The following is a 14,806-nucleotide window of genomic DNA, read 5'->3' as shown; positions in this document are numbered from 1 at the left end:
CAACATTGGTCCCTAGGATTACCGGCTTCATTTTGTCAACCACCTTCATGCCACCCCATTAAAGTTAATTTGTCAGACTGTAAATTTGCTATATGCGAGCGACATGCCAATAAGTCAGCCTGTAGGGGCAATGCCAATCGAGTGCGAAGCAGTATAGAGTAACATGGAAAAAGGCCAACAAAAAAAAAGTTACACCCACTGAAAATTTTAATAGAAATTATATCACCTTGCTGTTTTCCCAGTTTTGAGGCAGGACACGATATTCTAAAAAGCTTTCTAAAATTTTACCCCCCCCCCCCCCCAAAAAAAAGTCAGCTCAGGATTTATACCAGGTGGAACAGAGGATAATTACTTTGGCAAAAATTGTCAGCTTCCTTTGTCCAAGAAAGTACACAAAGTATTACAACTAGTTTGACCAAAGAAAGTCTTGGTTGAAACATCAGACATCAACCTGTTCCCAGTTTGATGAAAAGATCACAGTTTATAAAAAAAAACAAACAAACAAAAAAAGCACCTCATTTTGTCAACATATGGGAAGCCACGGGCATGTAGTGCAGATTTATGTTTCCATCCTTCATTTATTCAGAAGCCTCAAATGTCATGTTCTCTTTGTAATCATTTGGACCTGTTACTAAAGATAATGGTGATACCTCCGTAATGCATATGGGACAAAAAGAGTGGATGCATGTGGACAATATGCCAATTCAAAATAACAAAATATGCAGATCACATGACTTCCCTATAGAGAAATTACAAGCAAACGTATGCTGTAAACCCTGTAGCAAAACAGTGAAAGTACACAAAGCTTTTTGTTTTTAATGTTAAGCCCCACCCTGCCAGCCACGTCAATGTGCAAATGTTTTCTTTTTCCCAGAACACACCCTTTTTTGAACTCCCACACCGGCAATTAAAAAAAAAAAAAAAAAAAAAAAAAAAAAAAAAAGATCAAGAGATAATTTAAGAGGCAAAAACACAAAAACAAAACCTTAAGTGTGACCACTACAGAACCCCTAAAGCTGGGCTGTGGCACACTGGGATACCACACCACTTCCAACAGTGGGCCATTATCCTCTTCAAAAGGCAAAAATATGTCAAAGTGAACAAATGAGCCAAATGGCCATCAGAAGTCTCAGGAATGTCACAAGCACCTGGACTGCTGCATTTCACACTCACTGAACCTGCAGCCATCATCCTCAAGAGGATGTCGCACTCATCAAGCTCCTCAGTGGACAGACCCCTCCATAATTAATTGCACCTTTTACTCTATACCATAGAGTTCTTTCATTCTACCACTAGTAGTAGCCCTTGTGATGGATAAAGAAGTCATGAAAACTTACCTGAATTACATTGTGAAAACAAAAATAGCCACATATCAACTCTTAGTGGAATATTTAAACAACTGCAGGCAAGAGACAATGAGACTGGTACCAATAGCCAACATATATCCTTAAATATTGCAAAAATGCAAGCATCCTTAAACAGTTAATACTCAACCACCTTTTTTTTTCTTCTTTTTCCTATTTGCATAAAGCACAAACCTGCAATGGAAATATGGGTTTCCACTTTCAGGCATTTTCAAAACAGAACTGCAACAAGTTAGATATATGAAGTATCAATAGAAAGATCACTTGTCCATAAAATAGTTTTGATATTTTACAGCAGTATAAAATCTCCTCTGTTGGAAAAGCTTGAACTGAAACAAGGGAGAAGTTCTCACTGTATCAGCAATACATAAAACTGATCAAAGACACAAGAAACCAACATTTACTGTTGTGCTATCAAGCAGTTTTCCAAATGTTGGCTGAATAATTTGGCAATTTAAAACTAATCAAAGAAAAGCCATGAGAATAGACAAAGCCAACTTTGAATTGGCAGATCAAAAGGTTAAATCTTAAACAACCGAACGGACTGTGCTCAAAGTAATGGGAGAAAAAAGTCAATATATTTGTGATTCAGACAACTATTTAAATAAAAGAATGCCACAAAATATGAAACATGCCACCAATATCAGAATGAACTACCATAAAACACTAAATTCTTGCTTTTACATGAGGAATAAATTCCCAAATTGTTTTTTTTTTTTATAGGCATATAAACCACTTCAGGGATGGGAAATATACTGCCAAAATATTTACAAAAGTTTTTTTTCCTCCTTAAATTTGGATATGTGATACAAAATTACAGGGACAGGAAATGTCAAATTCTATATATTATACATTGTGTGAAAACCTGACTTTTGCTTCAATTGAGTAGTCTAGTCATTTTGCCCCTTGAGAAAAAAAAAAAAAAAAAAGTGTCAAACCTTCCGAAAGCAATATCAATACAAACATCACAATAAATATTAATGTTGACCAAATAGCCAACATTGTTGAAAAATGTATTAAGTCTAAATGGAGAACATGTAGTTGTTTCTGTCTCACCTGCCATCTTTGAGTGTGGCGTGACGACCTTATTTACAGTTGGTGGCTTCTGATGTGGTGCAGGTTGATGTAATATCCCCACAAAAGTAGCATACTTCAAACCTATGGGAGCCAAGTACTTCACTGTCTGCAGCTGATTTACCCCTAACATCATAATTATTGACCCTTTGCAGAGTAGCAGAGTGTGAGGTCTACAGAGCAGCCTCATGCCCGATGCTGTAGTTTTGAACATGCATGGGTAAAAAGAAAAAAAAGGGTGTGAGCCCTTTGTCCATAACAGCTTACTTATCCCATAGAAGGCCCTCTACCCACTTCAAACACAAGCACCACTGAGGTGATAATGTAAAGATGTAAGCAACTGACAGGGCCAAATCAGGAGGAAGGGCCCATAGGTGATGACCCCAAGATTGGGGGGGGAGGAGGAGCGCAAATGGTTGCGTATTATCTTCCAAGCATATTTGTGCAAAAGAAGTGACAAGCAAAACTACAAGACACACTGCTGTTTTTAAACATGGGCAAATGAACAAGGAGACACGTGGACAGCAGGGACAGAATGTGGATAGTTGATCAAATAAAGTATGAAGCAGTTCATCTCTGAGCAGCAGTATGTTTGATGCACGTGTGTTTTTACAAGTGGACTCTGCACTGCATGGGGCTGCAGGTTTCCTACTTGCTCTCTCCCTTTCTCCTCACACCAGGTTGTACTCTTTCAGGTTGAGCTGCAAGATGGTGTCTTTGACGGCTGCAAAGACGAAGCGGATATTCTCCGTATCAGTGGCACACGTAAAATGAGAGTAGATGATCTTGTCACTGTCTGGGTTCAAGTCCACAAACATCTTCAGGATGAATTCTCGACCGGCTTGGGCATCCCGTTGAGGACCTGGGAATACGGCAGATTTAGTTACACATGTAGGTTTTGGTTTAATTAACATTTCATATCTTCCTTTAAAAAATGACATGAAGAGAAAGTTAAAACATCTTAATTTATGGTTACGTACCAGTAATTTACTAAGTCACCACCTAAGAGCCACTCAAACTATTTGTATTGTAGTTTGGAAGTACAGCCATCAGGTGTCACCCAAGAAACAAAAATCTAACTATATAACTTTTATATACATAAAAGACAAGGATAAATGATAAATATTTATCCATGTCTTTTATGTATATAATACTCTTCACTGTGGTATATATCTATTTTGTATACATTATTGTATTATGCATGAGTTTTATGGATATGGATGTGTATATTGTGAAAGGGTTTTTATGTTTTTTTTTTCTATGACAACATCCTGTGACGTAACCTGCCACACCCTATTTAAGATGGCTTTTCATTCATAGAAATTATTTGCCTGATGACGGCCACTGGCCGAAACATTGCTTGATTAAATTCACCTTTGTGTTACAAGTGAGGCAGTGAGTGAGAGTTTTTTTTTTGGTCTTTAAAAAACAAACAAAAAACAGGTCTCTCTACCACTGACAGATGGAGCTCTGTCCCAAAGTTCTACGAATCAAGCAATGGCAGAATGACAGGAAAAAGTGAATGTCTACATTCACTGATTGTTCATATTTTTTTGGTGCCAGATGGGCTGGATGAGTATTTCAGAAACTGCTGATCTACTGGGATTTTCACACACAACCATCTCTGGGGTTTACAGAGAATGGTCGGAAAAAAGAGACTATATCCAGGCACTCTTTTTATATTTACAAAATCCTGCGGCACACCACCAACCAAAATAATATAATTCTATTACCTCTGGTTTTGTGCAAAAACCCAATTATCGCAATAGAAAATCGATACAGAAAACACAGCATTTCGAAAATCCTCAAGCATTTTGCGCTCTGATCTCAATTAGGGCTGTCACAATTAGGAATTTCTGGAGACGATTAATTGTCAGACAAATAACTGTGATTGACGAATATATTCTTTTTTTTCCCCTTCTTTATATTCTACTATTGTAGTATAATTACACAACTCTGGAAGAACGTTTGGCTTCTGTGAGTGGAGAAACTGGGAATAGTCCAACATTTTTATTTTTATCTTCATTTTACATACAGTCCCAACTTTTTCTGAATTGTGGTTGTTTCTGTTGCATTTCTGAAATTGTTTCTCCTTATCAGTCACGTTTTGTGCTTAAACACTGCATTAAGCCCATATTGAACAAATAAATACCTTTGGAAAGTAACAGCTGTTAAAGTTCAGAGTTCTCACCTGCTTTTTGTGATCTGTGCATCTGAACATCACCACAGCTTCTCCATGTCGGGTTTTTTTTTGTGGCTCAGTTCATTCATATATTCTCATTTTTTAAATATGTTTTTAAAGCTATTTGACCGTTTATTTCATCTCATGATCTCATAAATTCAGCATACGATGCGCACGTGGTGTGAACAGGGCGGTAACGGCAGAAACACACCTTTAGAGAACGCTCAGAGAGAAGTAAAGGCAGCTTCACGTTTTGTTTTTTTTTTTAACTTGTTCACTCGGGTTAAAATCCTCTCTCTGCTCCGCGCTCGCTGCGCACTGATGGTTCTCAGACTGTAACGTGTCGCACCTGCATTCAGGAATCTCCCTCACGCACCCTCTCTCACGCAGTCTGCAGCCTGTTGACTCCGCGTGCGCGCGTGCACACACACAGACACACACACACACACCAACAGCTCTGCATTTTAGACGGCTTTTGAAGAAGACAGCCACTGTTTTAATCGGCCGTCTTATCCAAACGGAGGCTGCAGCACAATGACGTCAGATTCTGAGTCGTTTTATGCTTTGTGGATAAAATAAATAATTCACTGTAATCGCGAATATGAAAAATAATTGCGATAGTACTATAGTACAGCGCTTTGCTGCCATCTATTGGAATAAAAGAGCATTACATCATCTGCCACACTATTACAGCACATGCACCCGATAATGGTGATATTTGATAATTGCCCACGGCACCCCGGTTGAGAATCACTGATCTAGTGAATGGTAGTTGTGTGGACAAAAATGCCTTGCTGATTTCAGAGAATGGGCAGACTGGTTGAATGGGTGACTGTGTGATGCTAATATGGCAATATGGACCAACATCGCTGAAGAATGTTTCCAACACTTTGTTGAACCTATACCACAAAGAATTAAGGTAGTTCTGAAGGCAAAAGGGGGTCCAAATCATTACTTGCAAGGTGCACGTAATAAAGTGGCCAGTGAGTGTATAACAATAATATGAAATTCACAACACTGCTAAGATGTCTGTTATGATAGAAGAAGAAACTCGCCATCAAACTCTGGGAAATAGTCAACCAGGTGAGAATACATAATCTTCTCCTCCAGCAGGTCCTTCTTGTTTAAGAAGAGGATAACAGATGAGTTCTGAAACCAAGGATACGTGATGATGGTTCTGAACAGGGCTTTGCTTTCCTCCATACGATTCTATGTCAGATGGGGGGGGGGGAAATCACAAAGGAGAGAAGTAATAAGAGTTAAAATTCAGTCAAACCATTGAACTTTAGTCATTCTTCACTATACTGAGAAAAGAGGCAGGAAGTCATGTGATTGCAGTAGTCTGTCTGTGCACAAGATATGTCAAAATTAGAAGATGCCCTAACAATAATTTGTGAAGGCCTGGGGTCCGGACAACAGTTTTGCTGGTATTAAGCATCTGCCTCATAATTCTGCATATCCAGCATCATGCTAAAGATAAAGTTATCAATGGTAATTAATATGAAAACGTGCAGCCCCTTCCTTGTTGATTTGTAACTGCAATCCCTCAGTGATCATGACGTCATGGTTAAGACAATTTCACAAACCAGACCCAAGGCAAAGCATTGACCATGCATAGTAAAGAAAAGACAGAAGACTTTATTGTCACTGTACATAGCATACAATGACAGTTGGACACCATCCAGCATCTGGGGTTGAAACCCAGGTCAAGAGACACTCGGACAATGACAGCTCAAGATGGACTTATAACAAAAAAACAAAACAAATTTGCACGTTATAATGGCGGGAGGCAGGGTTGGGTTTTAGACTGTCTAAAACCAGGTTTTGACAAGACACTGGCAAAAACATGTCTAAAACTAGTTTTCACCCATTCAGCACATCTAAAATTGGCAAAAACATATGTCATCTATTCACTTTTAACCACTTATTTTATATCCCACCATCTGCACCTGTTTGACACCTGCATACTGGCTTACATACAGGCCATTTATAATGATAAATGGAACTTGGACAACATGGCAAAAAGGATGTCTGTGGCAAAGTATATAGAATTTCAGTTATGAGGAGAGGGCAAAATGGCACAATATTATTGAAATACAATTGATAACATTTGTTTTAGAATGCTGCATATTAAAATGTTCAGAACAGTCTCAGCTTTCTGAATGAGGCAGATACGAGGTCTGTCAAAGTATAGGTCCTTTTTATTTTTTTCAAAAACTATATGGATTTCATTCATATGTTTTTACGTCAGACATGCTTGAACCCTCGTGTGAAGAAAAAAGAAGAAGAAGTCGGTTTCAGCATTTTATCCGGATATTCCACTGTTAAAGGAGATTTTTTTAATGAAAGACGTGCGGCCGGATTGCAGCGTCGGGTCGCAGCCGCTGCGACGCTCCGCCACAGGAAAAACACCTCTGTTGGAAGCCTTAAGGACAAGTTGGAACATGTCCAGCTGTTAAACAATTTCTCATATACTCACTCCACTGAAAGCCATCAAAAGCCGCCTGGATTTTACAAAAGGTTATCAACACGGAGGTGTTTTTCCTGTGCCGCCGCACCGCGCCGGCTGTGTCCCTTTCATTAAAAAAATCTCCTTTAACAGTGGAATATCCTGATAAAATGCTGAAACCGACTTCTTCTGAAACTTCTCTAATCTCTCACAATGTCCTGGATCAATAGAGCCTGAAATGTGGAGGTTTTCAGCTTGAAACAGGCTGACGACGGCGCCTGGGACCGCTGCGCGACGTCTCGCACCGTGGGAAGTCCTTAAAGCGTCAGTATCACCTCAAAATCTCTCATCAGCCATTAAAATTTTCACCGAAAACCAGCTTAATTTTTCGAACCGTGTCCACTTCGATGTGCCTCACAGGTTTAGAAAACATTTTGATCAAACAAAGCGCCAGTCTCTCAGCAACTTCTCAGACAAAGGAATTCCTACGAGGGGCTGGACGACTCCTCCCACAAGGAGTGCTCACAGGCGAATGACGTCACCGACAGGCGTGGAAAAACTCACGCATGCGCACGAGGGTTCAAGCATGTCTGATGTAAAAACATATGAATGAAATCCATATAGTTTTTGAAAAAAATAAAAAAGACCTATACTTTATTGACAGCCCTCTTATTTGTCTACACTACATGGATGCAATTGAAAAAATATTTTTTGAGAACATTTTCTCAGTAAAGCATAAGCACACATCACCTGCCTGAGAGTTAATCATATGATAGTGAAAAGATTAAGTCCTTCCTTGAGAAATTTTAAAAATTTGAGTGGAATCTGGAGCATTCTGCAGGAAATTATTAGCCAATACTGTATATGGTTCAACATTTCACACACAAAGTCAGCATGCATATACATCAGTAATATGACGATTCTTTTCATACCACAGAATTTTACACAAATTATCACATATCAAACTGTGTCATGTGATCCTTTCTTCTGGTGTGTCTTTCACGTGATAATTTATGGGTTACAGAATATTTTCATGTAACTATAATGTTTATTTTAAACTGTCAGATGATTCCTGTGGAATATCCTTTTACATCACAGGCTAATCTGAAAGAAGGGGGGGGGGGTGTTGAAAGGGATGACTCTTTTCCTTCCCACAAGTTGGCTGTTTACATTTTGTGTCTGAGAACTGATCCCAGAGCTGCCCAGCAGCTCATTCTTCACAGCGGAGTTCTCGCATCACCCACTGGTTCAAATGCATCACATCACATAAAGGTGCACTGTTTCAGCTCCGCTCCCAGAATCAACGGCAGTGTTTATCACTCATACGTTTGGATTACATCTTAATTTCATGTTCTAAAACGTCTGCGTCACCGTGCCAGACAGCACTGGAATTAACGAGCCTTTTCATGAAAATGACTGGTTAAAGCTGCCTGCACACACCCGGGTGCTCAGAATCAAACAGAGCAGACGATTCAAGTAATGAAGCAATTAACGGCTTTACAGCTTTGACATTTAAATGAAATCAATCTGACACTGCTCTATGACTTTTCTCTTTGGCTAGTTTTTTACTTTTATTTACCAATAATGAAGTTGCATCATAGATAGCGCTCTCTGATGCCACTGTTTGCACATAATGTGCAGCATACATCTTTAGCAAATGTTCATATTATACCAATGTGGGCTATCAGTACACTGAAAAAGATCATATTTGTAAAACAAAAACACTTATGAAGTCAGATTTATTTCATCTTCAAATTAAAAAAAAAAAAAAAAAAAAAATCCAAGAATATCCATTGGTCACTAAAACAATAACTAGGGATGGGTATCGAGAACCGGTTCCTTTCGGGTATTGTTAAGAAATGATTCGATCCACCGACATCAATAAGCTTTTTGCTTAATGATTCGGTTATCGGTCCTTCAGAATGGCCGTTGTTTTGGGGGGTGTTTGTCAGGAAAATGATTATTTCTCTACATTGATTACATTCCCTGCAGCGAGTCTGTAATAAACTTTTCTGAACCTTGAACCAATTGAAGCAGTGGATCGCAGATTGAAGCAGTGCTTCGATCTATTGCTTTGTTTATTCTTTCTTTTGCTTAATTTTCCCCCACTAAAACCCTAAAGAGCATACGTCTGAGTATTATTTATCTTTTTTGTTAAACCGACCTGTTATGGTCTTCTGAAACAGTTGACAGATGTATTTTATAGCTTAAAAACGGGAGCAATGCTAACGCGTTAGCATGTCTATGGCATTTTCAATGTTAAAAGTTAGCATTAAGCAGTTGCAGCTGTCATCACATTCGGGTGCATTTGTTTTCAAATTGTAGTATTTTTTAAAATTTATTTTTGTTTATATATTAATAATCTAATGATTATTATATACAATATATGAGGCCTGCGAGAAAAATAACGTACCTTTTTATTTTTTTCAAAAACTATATGGATTTGAATCACGTGCGATTACATCAGCCAACCTTGAACCCTCGTGCGCATGCGTGAGTTTTTTCACGCCTGTCGGTTACGTCATTCGCCTGTGGGCAGGCTTTGAGTGAGGAGTGGTCCACCCCCCTCGTCGGAATTCCTTTGACTTCTTCCTGAGAGACTGGCGCTTTGCTTTATCAAAATTTTTTCAGAACCTGTGAGGCAGATCGAAGTGGACACCATTCGGGAAATTCAGCTGGTTTTCGGTGAAAATTTTAACGGCTGATGAGAGATTATGGAGTCTTACTGTTGCTTTTAGGACTTCCCACGGAGCGGGACGTTGCGCCGTGCTCTGAGGCGCCGTCGTCAGCCTGTTTCGAGCTAAAAACCTCCAAAGTTAAGCCTCTGTTGACCCAGGATGTTGTGAGAGAACACAGAAGTTTCAGAAGAGCTCGGGATCAGCAGTTTATCCAGACATTCCACTGTTAAAGGAGATTTTGTAATGAAAGACGTGCGGACGGATTGGTGCGTTGGCAGGCAGTCGCTCATGGCCCGGCGCCACAGGAAAAACACCTCCGTGTTGATAACCATTTGTAAAAACCAGGCGGCTTTTGATGGCTTTCAGTAGAGTGAGTATCTGAGAAATTGTTTAACAGTTGGACATGTTCCAACTTGTCCTTAAGGCTTCCAACGGAGGTGTTTTTCCTGTGGCTGAATTTTCCCAGCTGAATTTCTCGAATTGTGTCCACTTCGATCTGTCTTACAGGTTCTGAAAAAATCTTGATAAAGCAAAGTGCCAGTCTCTCAGGAAGAAGTCAGACAAAGGAATTCCGACGAGGGGGGTGGACCACTCCTCACTCAAAGCCTGCCCACAGGCGAATGACGTAACCGACAGGCGTGAAAAAACTCTTGCATGCCCACGAGGGTTCAGGCTTGTCTGATGTAATCGCACGTGATTCAAATCCATATAGTTTTTGAAAAAAATAAAAAGGTCCGATACTTTTCTCACAGACCTCGTATACTTATTATATACAGTTTTAGAGAGACAAAAACAACCTGAATAGAAACAACAGAAAATATAAAACCAACAATGAACATACATAATTTAGGGGTGGGCAAACATAAAAAAAATCTTAATCGCATTAACTCAATGACTGTGATTAATCATGATTAATCGCACGGTATATGTGACACCCAAAAATGAATTCAAAAGCCGCTTAAAAGCACAGTTTTATTTGAAAATGTAAATGAACATTGCATAAATTTGAAAATGTAAATTTCAACTGAAACACTAATGAAATCAAATATAAAACTACTGGCAGGTCATTTGTTATCCTGTTTCATATCAAAATAACAATATTCATGTCTATGGCTAAATGTACTAAAATAAATACCTCACAATTGTACACATACCACAATTTGATATGTGTACAATTGTGATGTATTTGTTTTAGTATATTTAGATTTTGTTGTGATTTGGCACTTTATAAGCCGATTAAACTGAATTGAAATTGAACATTTTATTGAGTCTTAAAGTAAATAAATATGAATTTGGTCACTAGATCCTTAAACTTTGTACATAATGAACTCTACATGGTGAATCCTTGATCTCTGGACATAAATAGAAATAAACAAAATCTGTAGTTTTTGTCAAAAGCATTTCCTTTCAGACATTGGCATGAATGTGTTTCCATATATCTGAGCTGAGCTTACATCTGCTGTGCTTCACTTCAGGATGTAATTTGAAAAGAAAATACAGCACGTTTCATTTTGGGAGGAAAAAAAAAAACGTTTTAGTCGATTGTAGTTTCTTGTCTGTATTACATTTGGAAAGAAGTGTCATTTTATTTAAAGCGGCGATTCATTTTGAAGTTATTAATTCCGACCGGACTCTGTCTCAGCCGCGCAGCGTTTCGAGCTGTGTGAACGGAACGTAGGACGAGTCTCGTTTCTTGACAGCAACAAGACAAGAGTCCCAGTTAGTGACTTTAATCCACACAAAAGTGACTGACGATATTTTAATGGCTTTGCGAGGGGTTAAGAAGCGGCCTGCCGTTTCTGAAGAGCAGTGAATCAAAGAACCAAGGAGCTACTGGATCGAAGCATTGCTTCAATGGGTCATGGTTTCAAAGTGGAGCCGCGCTGCAGAAATAGTTTATTACAGACCAAACCCTGAATATCCAACTATTTGTACGTCGGTATGACTCTGAAACTCGGAAAAATCCGTATAATTTACGGACTATAGGTTGACATGAAAACCACTGAAAAGCTGTGTTCACCGCGGGGACACGTTCGGCTATTCGAGATTATTCAAGATTTTTTTTTTTACCGATGACGAACGATGCATAAAAAAATTTTGACCGGTCTGGATCCGGGCCTGATCCTGTAGAACTTTGTACCGAAAATGTCCATTCATGGTGCAAACAACACAATACTAGAATTGAATCAATATAAACAGACAACAGGGAAAGATCACAAAACAACTGCATAAATATACATGATGACAAAGCTAAAAAAAAGAATCACAAAAAAAGGTCTGATGTCAAAGTCCTCATTAAGTCCTTTAGGATTGAGAGTGTCCAGTGTGTATATTTATGCAGTTTTTGTGATCTTTCCCTGTTGTCTGTTTATATTGATTCAATTCTAGTATTGTGTTGTTCGCACCATTTGGATGCACCTGTTTGCTTTTTCTTTTGGCTTGTAATTTTTTTTTTTTTATTGTTTATTATTAGTTGTCCACAGCAGTCTAGGATGGTGTACACCTGATGCTCACATTGTATAAGGCATTCAACTTGTGAGTTTTGTTTGTTTGATGCTGTGGTACTGCGCAGAGGCATTGATTGGTTAGTGGCTTAGGTTTATTCTTTATTATCATGCCTATTATGGATTTAATTGAGTTTTTTTTTAACCGACATATATGAATTTATTAAATTATTTAATTATGTCATTTTTAACTGTTGTAGTGTGTTATAAATTTTGCCTATAGGTAGTTCTGGCCCATTTGGCAATGGATTAGGGCCCTTTTACAGGTAACAGATTTTTTAAGTATTAAATCGGTGTTTTTTGTCATGTAATTTATTGGATTTCAACCGTAGTGATGTCTTTTTTTCATATGCAATAGATATTTTAATTGATTGAACTGTAACATTTATTCAGCATGTACCCTGTTTGATTGTGTGCAGAGGGCAAGAGTGATTGGCAACACATGTTGCTAATCATTGGTGTGTTTATATACAGGTGCATCCTGACATGATAATTATATCTGAGGAAGGGCGAGGCCCGACACGTCACATTTTTTTGGTGCTGCATTAAAGGTTTGCTTGGGAGCTGACTGGCTGTGCGGGTCTCTTTCTTTTTTGCTTTTGATGCTTTTTGATGATTTTTTGACCCTGCACGCCAATACATTTTGTGATGTGCGTGTCATTTCATGATTTTCTGCTTATTTTTATTTATGCCCAGAGATCAAGGATACAGTGACCAATTTCATATTTATTTACTTTAAGACTCAATGAAATACATAGAAAACCTGTAAAGCCTACTTTTAGTACAAAATTCACCAGACAATAACATCCACATCAATAAAATCCAGTTGCTCAAACAAATCCTTCATATCCACACAGTCCACACAGATTTCCTTTTTTGAAATACTGAATAAAAATAAAAGCATTTTACAGACACTGAGAAGGGTCTTTTGGGTTTCTGGGAGTTTCTTGTCTCTGCTGACAAAGCAGAGAAGCAATGGATGTGGTATTCCTACGATTGGCTGTAACGAAAAGATAGTCTCAAGGGAAGATGAAAACTCTAGCTAAGGAGCCGTACTTTCAGGAAGCAGTCAAACCACGTCTGTGACATTCTGCTGCTAATGTACTTATAGAAAAGTTGATCTGGATGCACTGGCGAGTCTGGGAACATCAGAGCATTAAGCCATGTTATTCATAACGTGTTGACCTCCATTCAAAATGGGAAATACACCAAACATAAAAAGAGAGCAAATGGTGCAGCCACTAATGTAAGGTGTTAGACAAACCTGCTGTAAACATAGCCCTACAGTTTGCATTCCCAATGAACTAGGCTCTTCATTAGCCCCATTTCATAAGTCATATCAGCCTGACTATACCTGATCAGTCTCTTCCTCCTGAACAGTCCTGTCAGGCTTCTACTGATTAGTCTAATTTTCTTGAACCAGTCTTCCCAACAAAAACCCCCACGCCTGAATGCTGTACAGCATCACCTCAGCAGTCAATCATTCAGAAAGTAGCCCATAGTCTTAAGTCTTTAGTAATACACCACACCTGAATAAGCACCGTGTAAATAAAATATGGTATGTGCATGAGGGTATCTGACCTTTCTGAAAGTGAGTAAGCATAGACTGTGCTAAACTCTTCACATTAAAGGGCAACTCTGGCATTTTTCAACATGAGCTCAATTTTTAGATGGTTTTGAGGTTTACGTTTTCACTTGGGTCAAAAACTTAATTTTAATTGTGCAAGATTGACTTGGAATGCAAACGCTATCATGGGCTAAACAATGACATAAAGCAAAAGAAAGAAGAAGAAAAAACAGTCCACAGCTTCTTGTTGGCACTCAGCAGGTCAAAGTGTCTGGTAACAAGGAGGGAATCCCTACAGAGGTGAACATGTGCATGCTCACCTCATTAAATGTAAAGGAATATTATTAAAATCAGCAGTTACACTGTTAGCTGATTACCTAAACCTCCAATCAGTCACTGGTCTCCAAGTCATTACAAATCAATTGTCAATGAGGGACTCGCTCCTGTTAGCAGAAAAAAAAAAAATCCCTCATTGACATTTGACTTGTCATGAATAATTTGATTTCTGTGATTTTTTTTTTTTCTTTTTAACTGAAACTCAGTTTGTTGCAGTCAGTCATAAAACAGATGCATTAATAAATGGGACGTAATTTGCCAACAAACAATGAGATTAAAACAATCAATGTATGCATCTCTATCTTACCTCGTTGTCTGACTCCACAAGGACCTGGTCATATTCACTGAGTGCCACCAGGAACATGATGGAGGTAACGTTCTCAAAGCAGTGGATCCATTTCCTCCTCTCGGACCTCTGTCCCCCCACGTCCACCATTCTGATTACAGCCCACGGTGGGATAAGATGACAGGATGCCCAGTAGAGCACATAGGGCATGAGCAGAAACAAGAATCAAATGAAGGATAGGAAATTAATCCTTAATTCATCAACATGAGTTTTGCAACCTACACTGTTGACAGTCTACCTCAGCAACAGGAGTGCCCTAGATGAGCACACTTTTGTTAAAATTAGCTCAAATTATTTTTTTTTAAC

General features: G+C 38.6%; 1 protein-coding gene across 2 annotated transcripts in view; it reads right to left on the bottom strand.

Annotated features, from left to right (window-relative positions):
• Positions 1-1,301: 1,301 nt before the first annotated feature.
• LOC117518597 (guanine nucleotide-binding protein G(q) subunit alpha) overlaps positions 1,302-14,806 on the bottom strand; it is an 89,911-nt gene continuing 76,406 nt past the window's right edge. The window contains exons 5-7 of one of the 2 annotated variants that reach the window (XM_034179770.1): positions 14,462-14,591; positions 5,676-5,829; positions 1,302-3,300 (exon numbers count right to left, since the gene is read on the bottom strand). In XM_034179770.1, coding sequence (XP_034035661.1) covers positions 3,110-3,300; positions 5,676-5,829; positions 14,462-14,591 — 475 coding nt within the window. In that variant the 3' untranslated portion in view covers positions 1,302-3,109. The remainder of the gene's footprint in view (positions 3,301-5,675; positions 5,830-14,461; positions 14,592-14,806) is intronic. The other variant, XM_034179771.1, reaches the window with a different exon arrangement.

The sequence above is a fragment of the Thalassophryne amazonica genome, chromosome 10 (assembly GCF_902500255.1).
Source record: "Thalassophryne amazonica chromosome 10, fThaAma1.1, whole genome shotgun sequence".
Taxonomy (NCBI): domain Eukaryota; kingdom Metazoa; phylum Chordata; class Actinopteri; order Batrachoidiformes; family Batrachoididae; genus Thalassophryne; species Thalassophryne amazonica.
Note: the sequence above shows the minus strand (reverse complement) of the source record. Positions and strands in the feature narration are given on the sequence as shown.